Source organism: Grus americana, chromosome 6, assembly GCF_028858705.1.
Source record: "Grus americana isolate bGruAme1 chromosome 6, bGruAme1.mat, whole genome shotgun sequence".
In the NCBI taxonomy this organism is placed as follows: Eukaryota; Metazoa; Chordata; class Aves; order Gruiformes; family Gruidae; genus Grus; species Grus americana.
The window spans coordinates 32,011,463-32,022,691 of record NC_072857.1 but is presented as its reverse complement, the minus strand read 5'-3'; the positions used below and the strand labels follow the sequence as shown (position 1 = coordinate 32,022,691).

General features: G+C 34.5%; 1 protein-coding gene across 3 annotated transcripts in view; it reads right to left on the bottom strand.

The window, feature by feature from the left end:
• PGAP1 (post-GPI attachment to proteins inositol deacylase 1) overlaps window positions 1-11,229 on the bottom strand; it is a 41,779-nt gene that overhangs the window by 696 nt on the left and 29,854 nt on the right. The window contains exon 27 of one of the 3 annotated variants that reach the window (XM_054829759.1): window positions 831-929. The exons of 1 other annotated variant lie outside the window; for it this stretch is intronic. In XM_054829759.1, the coding sequence (XP_054685734.1) occupies window positions 899-929 (31 nt within the window). In that variant the 3' untranslated portion in view covers window positions 831-898. Of the gene's footprint in view, window positions 1-830; window positions 930-2,257; window positions 10,551-11,229 lie in introns of those variants that run through there. One more of the 3 variants, XM_054829758.1, reaches the window with a different exon arrangement.

Sequence of the window (11,229 nt, the reverse complement as noted above, 5' to 3'; positions counted from 1 at the left end):
TGAATTTGGCTCTGGCTTGCCCCTTCTTGGTTAGTCTCCTTGTAATCTGTGAACAAACTGATCTCTGCACTTATATTTCTAGTGGACTGTAGGTGGGTGTCAATGACGTTAGCAGGAGTTCAAAAATACAGTAATGATTCCATTTCCATCCATGACATAAAGACCCTTGAGAATTTCATCCTTAATACTCTTAAGACCTGTTGCTATCGAACAGTGCAGTTCAAATTCCTCCTCCCTAAGCTGTACTGCAGAAAATTGGTGGTAAGCATATAATAAGTTTAAAACAATTCCCAGCAGAGATAGGAGAGCTGTATCAAAATATTACTTTTAATTAAAAGTAGTTAGCCATATCTCTAGAATGGTGTCTAACAGGTAATTACAGCTAGTTGAATGGTTTTCAAGCAAGATGAGATATGGATCATTTTCTTGATGCCAGAGAGACAGAGAAAAGTAAGGTCTGTTTCAAGATCCGAAATCATATCATTTTAATTAAACTGTTGCTTTCCTATCCTGATTTTATCGGCAGTCAATATCCTCCTGTCAGACTAGAAACTAAGACAAAGACTGCAAGGAGGACTATGCTAATTTACCTTGGCTTTATTTCATAGCATCCTTCATCTCAATGCTGCTTGATTTTTTTTGCTTTTAATTTCATTATACTCTTCTTTCCACTATTTAGACAATACTTTAGTTAGTATTGCATAAAATATATCTCTAAATAGACATGTTAAAACGGAAGATTTTTGGCCATTATCTTACTCCAAATTATACCTGTTTGTTTCTGACTAGAAACTTTACATCTTTCTTTGGTTTAAATTTTGAAAGCAAAACAAAAACCTACCACCACCCTTCAAGGTAGACTAAGTTGTGGACATCCAAACACCATTAGTAACACCGTTCACAAAATCCTAGCAGTGCTATTTTCATGACTGCAATAACAAACACAAATAGAAGTCAACTTATCCAGCTTGTATATTATTCTACAGACTTGTAATAAAGAAAATTCATTAAAAAATAAAAATCAAAACCCATCGATTACTTTTCATAGTTGTCAATAAACCACTTCTATATAGTAGACTCATCAAGAAACAGAACAGCAGTAGCAACAGAAGAACTTGTAAAAAGGCATGCCCCAATGTAAGGGAACTTTGTTTAAACTGGAAATAAGTAGCTACCTAGAAAATAATTTTGTGTATAATTTACCTTCTAAATCAACCAGAAGTAGGAATACGTTCCTTTAGAGGAAAAAAAAAAATAGCCAGAACAACAGGCAGTTTTCTTCCATCTTTTTTTTTCCCCTTAATTCTTTTATTTTGATTTATTCAGAAAGAAAAACCTGGGCGATATGCAGCATATTCCGCTAGTAAAACATACCAAAGTCATCTGTAAATTCGAAACAAGTTTTATTACTGTAGGACTATTATTTGACCCCCTAACAGAATTTAGGCAGTTTGGTTGACTGATGCAGTATGCAGATAAGCAAAAGATGCCATTAGCATATTTTCTGTAAGCTGTCTTTTTAAAAAATAAAAGCCAAAAAACCCCAAAAAACCCAACAACTACAAACTTGTATTGTTGCTACTAAGCTAAAAGTGTCTGCTTGAGCTAAAAGTCTGGTTAGACTTAGTGCTCATTTTAATGTGTTGTTTTGGGAGTTTTTTTGTTGGGTTTTTAAAAATAATTCCATTATAGCTCTTTCCTTCAGTGAAAGTCAAATGTAAGTGGAAGACATTCATGTTAAACTACTACTAGTCTAGTTACACTGATTAGACAAAATTGCATCCTCCTTTGAGAACAGTAGCTAGTTTAACAAATACTTTCCAAGCCACATGTCAGTGTGCTGCCTTTTGAATGCCGCCAAACTTAAGTACTAGGTTTTTCTTGACAAATTATGCATATAGGAACACATCTTCAGTAAACTAAATCTTTTGAAAGTGGCTATACTAATTCTATAGCCCTTATGGCATAGTAATATTCGTGTATATTTGAATTAAATTGCACTAAAGCTGAAAACGCTCATAACTTTCCTTGTTCAATTTCATGCAAGTTACTTCGAAAAGGTAAGATTCTTGTTCTAGAACATGAGGCAAATTTAAAACTAATTAGTTTAGTGGTAGAACAAGTTTTATATGTATAAGTGTCTATATAAACTATATTATCACCAAACATTTTCCACTTTATTGCAATTCCCATTTATGATAGCAAGGCAGGTAAAACAGCCTAAGGTGCGTGAGATAAGATATCGAGACAAGCTTCATCAGGTATGATCTTTATTGTATTCTACTCAAGATGTGAAAAAAGCATCTGTTATGCAAAGTACTGCTCTAATCACAGTGCTTTTGTTTGCTGTTTTTATTTTCTGCTTAGAATCCCAAATATTACAAGTTAGAAGGAAAAGCACCAAACTGCTCCACATGAGTATCTGAGCAAAGACTAAAGGCAAATATTCATCACAACACTCATTAGCATGTTTGTACAACAGAAGTACAGGTAACATTCACAACACTCTACAGAGTATGACTGGTAAGTGGCACTTTTTGTGAATTACAACCATTTGTACTAATGCAACCATGTTAGAACACCATACACAAATATACAGAAGAGTTTATTTAGTAAAGCATATGCTATACAGTGTACTCTAAATCATGCACATGTAGGAAAAAAAAGACAAATAAAAAATGTGAAGTATACACTACAGACAGGGAAACTATCAAACCAAATACAAACATCCCAGCATTGCTCCCATTCGAGTTGCCCTCAACTTCAACAAAAAAGTACCAGTATCTAAAAGCACAGTTTTTAAAGATTCTGAGATTTCAGCTTTCAGCAATTTCAACATTAGCTGAAGATACCTATTCTCCAAGGTTTTCTCAGCATCTCACAAGACAAGGACTTTACCAAAGCATATCACACATTGCGTGAACTGTATCTGAGAATTCAGCTATAAACCCGTTAATAAGCACAATAATTTATTATAGCATTATTCAAACATTTATAGATAAGACTCTGTCAACATCTCTAGAAACCTGTATCTATTAAGAGTTAGCTCCACCTAAAACACCATGTAGCTATGTAAGAACTCAAAACAGAGGGAGATTTGAAAACATGTAAGATAGGTTGCTTGTGAAGCAATAGGTTTTTCCAGAAGATGACAAATATGTTCCTCAAAGTTTTAAGTCTTCTTAACAAAACAAACCAAACAACAGCACACACCCCCCCACCTCCCAATTACCCAAAATAGTTATTGTGGCCAACAATGTTCGTTTTTGTGCTTGGAAAAACAATTAAAAGGAAGGAATCAAGTTAGTAGGCCTACACAATTTTTCTAGACTAATCATCATATATCAAGGCCTTAAAGGTAGTTCTGCCCTCTCAATTATTTTAATACTAGGATATTCCTGTAGCTAGGAAATCAACAATGGCTAGGATTACTGAAATAACATCATCACAAAAGAAAGAAGAGAAAGTTCAGTGACTGGAACGAGGGTTCTAAAAGTCCTAAACTAACACAGAAGTAGCAGAGAAAAAAATTGCATGTTATCTGTTGTGCCACAGCATCGGCAGCATTGTGGCAGTCAGGTACAAGTTAGTTCTCAATAAAAGCAGGTTCATGACTTTGATTTATATTGCTTCAAACAATTACTGTGATCAGCTGACATGCAGTCATTTTGTGTGCATATCTAAATATCCACAGTCCAATGCTAAGCTTTGAGATATGGCATCTTTATTCAAGACCCAGTGTTACATTAGTTAGTGCTAATACTGGGGGGGGGGGGGGGGAATTTGGGGGATTGTGTTCAAAACATCCAAAGAATCCTGTAGAGACATATAAGGAAAACCAGTGGTGGCTTTTCCTGAGCTCTTCATATTAAAAATATACGTAAGAAAACCTTTTACTATATATAAAAAAAAGATTTTAAGATCTTTACTATTTCTGGTTTTCTTTAATGAATTATGAGCAGAATGTATAAACTATCCCCTCAAACTTTTCAGGGTTTTATACATAAGTATTTTCCCTAAGAAGTGAAATTTGTTATTCAAACTTCTGGAGCTTTAAAACAACCAATCACCAACCACCCCACCCACTCCAAGAAAGCACCTTCCAGTTTTCTTCTCACACTGGTGTAGATATTGATACACAATAGCTAAAATACAATATTTTGCTTAAACATTAGAGGAATTTTTTAGTTAGAAGAAACTAAAGAACAATTTTTTTAAAAAGAATTTGACACACAGACTTCAAAGTTGAGACAGATATCTGAGACTAGTCTTCCTTCCTTACTTTTCTTTTTGCCACAAAGACTTGAGAAATTAAGGTCAGCTAAAGCTTTCTGACTTTGGTTGGTGTGATTCCAAGCCACAAATATACTGTACATGTCATAAATCCTCATTTCTGTAAGTATAGTAAAAAGGGATCAAAATGATTTTCTAAAAAGTATTTTCCCCAAATCAAGTTTCAGTATGATCCACACAAATATTTTTGGTCAACTTCAAAAATCAAATATAAGGCTACAGAAGTCCAGAGGCTACAGTTAGAGTGTATTCATTTACTGGTTTAAGGCACAGTATTTTTTTTTTAATTATTTTTTTCTCTAGAAAGCTACAAGTCTAAAGTCACAGTGAGGAATTTCACATTTCAATTTTGGTGTGGCACTCTAATTATATATGTCACATCTACTTGAGGACTTCTGTAAAATATTTCCGTTGTCAGGTGTCTCAGTCTCAAATACTGTTTTCATGCTCAAAGTGACACAAGTGGACAATACTGAAGCCTGAGCTGATCCCAAAATAGTGCACTTACCATTTTATAAAACTAAAAATCACCACACTTGCACATTTGATGCTTAATATATTTATCCTGAAATTATTTAAGTTGGAGGGAAAAAAAGTCTTTGCTGGTATTTCAAACATGCAAAACTTCACTAGAACAACAGCCTACAGGACAGCTGCTGTGTATCTTTGCTAGGTCAGTCACGGTGCCTACTATTACTGTGAACATTATGTTTTGTACTGCAGTGGAAGGATACTGCAAACCAAGAGTACCTGTGTACGGAAGGAAGAACTGGAATGATGTGCCACAAAATAACAAGTTTGTGTGTGCCATTCTTGACTTTTATACACACAAAATTAGCTCTAATACCACGCAGATTCCTACAGAATCTAGACCGCAACCTGCCAATAACTGTCGAGAGGCCGTGCTTACAAGATTTGTTTATGACAGCATGAGTAGCAAAATCTGTCTGAATTTAAGAATGCAGAATGAGACTCTAAATCTTAAGCAAAATTCAAGTCAAAACACCACAGCTTTGACTCAGGTTTTCATGCTACAAGGCAATAAGCACATACTTGAGGAAGTTACATGCTTAGATACCTGAAAAATTGAGGTGCTGGGCAGATTTGCTCAAGTAAGAGCTACAGAATTTTCTCCGTAAATGCTTAAAATTTATTTTTAAAAGCAGTAAATGTTTATTAACAAGATGAAGTTTATAGATTTTATTTAAGCTTTAAGATAAAGGAGTGATTAAAAGCCTGAATACATTCTCCCATAAATTAGAATATACATCAGAAAATACATTTATAAAAGATTTTCAAATAAAGTTCTAGAGATTTTAAGGATTCTATTATGAATATTAGCTTAAAGTTCTGGCTCTAAAAAAGGTAAAAAAACTATTTTACTTTAACATAAAAATGAATCTGTTTTCTATTGTCATTCACTGGCACACATTTCCAGAGGTATATAAGAGCAGCATGTAGCTTTGGTGACAAAAGTATGTCTCCCTTAAAGGAATGGTGATGAAAGTTTTAAAACCTTTTACAGTACAGTGCTAAGTGCTTATAAAAGCTAGCTTGATTATCTCCCAGAAAAAAAAAAAAAAGAGATGTAAAAAGTCAAAGCTGTAAATTAAGTGACTAACATTCATCATGAAATAGAAAACAAGCATTAAGAATTTAGTCTATTTTACAGCTAAACAATTTTCTACTAGCTTAGTGACCTAAAACAGCAGCACGATTACTGTACAGACACTGTAACTGCTCACAAAACCATTTTCAGTAATTCAGAGTATTGAAGGTCTGTAAATGGCTGGGTTTTGCTCAGTATAAATAAGACAAAAGTCTAAACACACTCATTGCGATATTGAAATAAACTTGATCACATGAAAGCTTCTCAAATGTTTACATTTATTCACAGGCACATGATCAACTTTATTCTGTCCTGTCAAAGCTTAAAACGAGATGTATCAGATTTCAGAAAGAGTCAAGTAACCTTCATAACCTTGTTACTGGCAAACGCATGCCAAATTAGACTTCGTGTCAAATGTTGACGTATGCAACAATGCTTTTTGGGTTTTTTTAAGTATTAATACATGTTATTTTTTTAAACACTGACTTTAAAGGTAGCCCAATTAGGTTATAGTTGAAAAGTTCACTTAGACATACAGGCAGTTTCTATGTCTTCTGCAATGTATGACTCCTACACTGTTTAGGGTTTCATTATGTTATTCATTTTTTTGTTTTAAAACTTAGCAAATCAATATTTTGGAATGAATTGCTACATGTATCAGCTTACTCAAAACCAAAATCAGAGCAGAAGTCTAAATATTAGAAATAATATTAACTTAAATTCCTCTTACTGCTTTTTTTTTTTAAAAAAAACAAAAAATAAACCCTAACCAAACCACCCCAAAAAAACAATTCCCCTTTTAACAGGATGCTGCAACATGACATACCACAACCAACTTTTAAATCAGAACTGATAATACCACCTTTGGACAACACTCATTCATTCAGTTTCAAGGTACATTTGGTAATTCCAGTTAAGAGGTAACAGTTTTTCTTTACCAGACAAATATAGACCTTGTATGAACTGTTAGCTACAAGTATAGCTACTATGATTGCAGCATGACAAGATTATCGGGAACATATGTTTGATCATATCCATATGAACTAGAAAAGATTATAGACCCCAAGAGCAATTCAAGGTATGGAGATGTCACTAAAAGCTTCTCATTAAATCTCCCCGTCAAAGAAAGATTCTGCCGTACATCTATACTGTACCTAAAATTAGTGACATTTGGTATGCTAGGTTCTTACCCTGTTTCTTTATTCTGTTTCTGACAGCTTATAAAAAATATTAGAAGAGCACCACACAAACAGTTCTTCTTTTGAATGCATCCTGAGGCACAAACCAAAAAATGGGGGCTTAATTTTGACTTAAATGCTTCATTGTGTGGCATAATCTCCATCTAAATGTGGTGAACATCCACATGTATGAAGAACAGTTGTTTTCCAAAATTAATACCTCAACTTCTGAAAAAGGAGGTAACAACAGAATTTGGGTTCGCTTGTTAATAGAAACCTTCCCTTAAAGAGCAGAGGTCTAATCCATTACAAGTTAATTTGTGTCTTGATTTTCTCCCACACAGTCTAGATAATCTAAAATTGAAGAATAAACTAGAATTTTAATTTAAAGGTACTAAGAGACATTACAATATATTTGCCAAAAGCTCTTTTATAAATGCAGCCTACTCATAATACAGGGTATTTCAGTAGTATTTACACTTCCTCATACATGCAATTAAAAGTATTTATATTGGGTTAGCCTACATTTCTGCTGAGTTTATAATTGTGAACAGTGGCAGAACTAGAGATTCACATAACAGAAGCCTCTTCTCCACAAGTAACAACAAACAATCATTGTATTTTACCTGAAAAACAATTTTAGACTGTTATAACATCTTGTCCTTTTTCAGAACGGCAAGTAGGATAATTCATCCTCACTTAGTGTAGGATGAATTGTTCTCTGGAGTTGTTCTAATCCTATCCCTTTCTACTGATTATATAGAAAAACCTAGTTGGGATTAGACACCTAATCTCTCACACAGCTGAAATCCACAATCACTGCAAGATCCAGATGCACATCTCAGAACAGTTTTCATCTAGCAAATGACAGAGAATATCTCTAAAGCCAAAGCAGCAGTAAGACTTCCCCTCCTTCCTCCAGTGAAGGTAGATCACCTCTGAAAAAAGACAGCATTGAGGGAGATGTGATAAACTCTGTCATCTGGGATCTCAGACTCAGGATTATACCTACTCCTACCTCCAACTTGAAAAACAGGTAGGAATCTATGCAAGATTCTGTAACCCATTTCATGAAGAGTCATAACAACTATCAATACAATTCCCAGCTTCAAAAATACCATTTAATGGAAAAAAAATGGTGTTTTTCTATGCAGCTGTAATTCAGTAAATTTCACATTGTGGCAGATTTTGGAAGCTATCAAAGCTACTATATGCAGAGACCGTTTGCTCTCCTTATTGTGATTATTATTTTATTCCATCAACAGCTCCAACAAATGGATTTGTCCATAAAGAGCCCATTAGGATGGTAAAACAAAATCATAAGTAAAATACAATAGTAAGCCAAAAGGACCATGAAGGCCAAGGAAGATTTTCCACAAAGTCAGATCTTGCACATTTCACGGACTGCCTTTTACCAGCCCCAATGCAGTTCTGCCACCATCTTTCATTCACAGCCATTTGAAAGTAGGAAAAACTACTCTATTCTCCTAGGTCTGAACAGCAATTTTTAGGTTAAACCAACTGGTGGATTTAGCTACAAGTATATTTAGACACGCAAATTATCTTATATACATATACTGTAGCATACATTTGATTAAAAAAAATCAAGATATAATCTATTGAAGTAACTTTTCTGATTTACATACACTATGTATAATTTAAACTTTTTAAAAAAAAGGTTAAGACTAGAATACCAGCACATAGATTACTGATAGCAGTGACAGTGGTTTAACTACAATAGCCTTACTCAGTGTTAAAGCAGTTTTAATGACTTACTGATAACTTGAACTGCTGACTTGGATATACGTGGACAAAACATGTGCTTACTTCACATTTGCCCTTCATGCTGGAAAGTTGCTGTGTGAATTAAGTCTTTCCAGCCAGCTCAAATGAATTGACCCTAACAACATGGCAGAACTAACTGAGGCACTTTAGGCAAGATTAATGAGATACGATAAAATTAATGAGTCAGGCTGGCTGCACTACTGTATCAAGAATCTACTTGATTGACTGTGGGTAGCAGATTTCCTCTTATTATTCATATGACTGAGCTAGTCTGTTATTTCCATATGAAGACAACAGGCATCTCTGACAGAGTGGACACAGCTAACTGAAACAAGTAGTAGGCTCATCTCTACACAGAATCAATACATCATTTTAACCTAATGGCTACTGAGATTTCTTCTGTTGGCAAAACACATACCCAGGGGACAGAATTCCTTATGCACAGCTATTTTAGGCTTTGTTATAATGGCAGTCACTGTAGCATCTAGGCACTAAGATAATACTTTATACAGAACTAATAATTATGGTCACTATTTCCCACTATTACTAAGAGCTTGTCCACATGAGGAAGTTAGCACTGCATGGCAGGGCGTGAATTTACAGTGTTGTAACTATTCCATATTAATTTCAGGTATGGACATTTATTACAAGATGGTTGATTCTCCATCTACAATAGGAAAGAAACCTGCCTTGTCTACCTGGAAGCAGTGTGGTACAGCAACTGCACTGGAAGCTCAAACCATACCTCAGCACTTGCTAGCTTCTACATCTGGACAAGGTCCAAGGAGTAATTTCAGAATTGACAAAATTCCAGAGAAAACTGGCAATGTTTTACAACAACATTACAGCAAATTGTTTGTGAATCTGCTGGTATCCTTCCTGAATAGAAAGCTACACAGAATATTGTTTTCTCACTCTCACAAAAAGTAAAATGTATAAGACTTTCAATAATCTCACAAATGTTCAACTCATACTGATTGAACAAAGGATTTGATAGAAATAACAGTTCTATAGAAGCAGTACATTCTAGTTTGTCTAGACACAACTGTGGCAGCTTTTAAATGTGGCATCAAATGATTAAAAGAATACTTGGCTGTGTAGTTTTTGTGATAGTCACAGTGTGCTTAAAATGTATTGAGTCTTAACCAGCATAATTTAGAACTGCAAGAGATGCAAGTTCAGAACATACACACTGTATAGCCTAGTGAGTAAAAAAAGTCTGTTTCAACAAAGAAGTGTAGTAAAATATCAAAGTGTCTACAAGGCAAACAGAGTACTGAGATGTTACACTAGTATGATTTATGTGCTTACACCCACACATAGTTAATCCACTTAATTTTCACAGTCAGGAAATAAACACCATGAAAAACTTTCTAAGCAACATGAACAGAACCATGAATTTTTCATAAAGTAGTCACAGCTCTGTCCTCTTTCCCACATCATGTAAACTACTGATGATAGTAATCTAGGCATTTCTTTGCTGAAATTTTCCCATCTCCGGCGTCAAGTTTCTCAGCTGCACTGTTCTTCCTATGTATAACAAATGTTACACAACACAACACAGCACATGTAGAAGAAGAGATAAGGTTACAAAGTGTGGTATTTTGTATAAATGCATTCGTCCAAAGGCCAACATTGCAACAGACAAAGGGAGTGGAACCTTGGATGCGATCTTCAAGAGTTTACTGTAAGAATATAAAGAAGAAAATTGCCATTTTTGTAGCCATACATGCAGAAGGTAGGCAAATGCCATATTTCACTTTCTTTTGAAAAATAATTTATAGATTTCAAGGATTTGTTCAAAGTCAGAACAAATAGGTGTAATGGGCAAAACCAACTGATGTGTAAGCAAAGGCAATTATTCAAAATGGCTAATAAAATGTCATTTTAAAATATTCTTATATTAATTTAGAATTAAGTTCTCTATAATGAAGAAAGATTTAATGGTTTAGATCATTTGAGTTAACAGGTACCAGTCAAGAGGACAGACTACATTGGTTATTATTCACTGTCTTTCCTGAGGCACTAATGTTATATTTGAACAAGAAATACTCTACCTGTCAGCAAAACTAAGTGCTCAAAACTTCTTAATCCAGTAGAAAACAAGTTACATTTCCACAAGTGTGCCCATAAGGGGGAGTGACAAGAACATAACTACAATAGCTTAGAATTCACTTTTCTTGTAACTTGCTGACAATAATTGCTAAATGCATTAGGATTCTGTAACATTTGAAAAGATTCAATAAACTTTTTCATTCAAAGTCACAGTTAAAGAAGTCTTTATGCAACCATTTAAGTCCATGTGGTAAATACCAGTGATTTGCTCCGCTTAGCTGAACTACTGGGAATTTGCACGCATTTTAC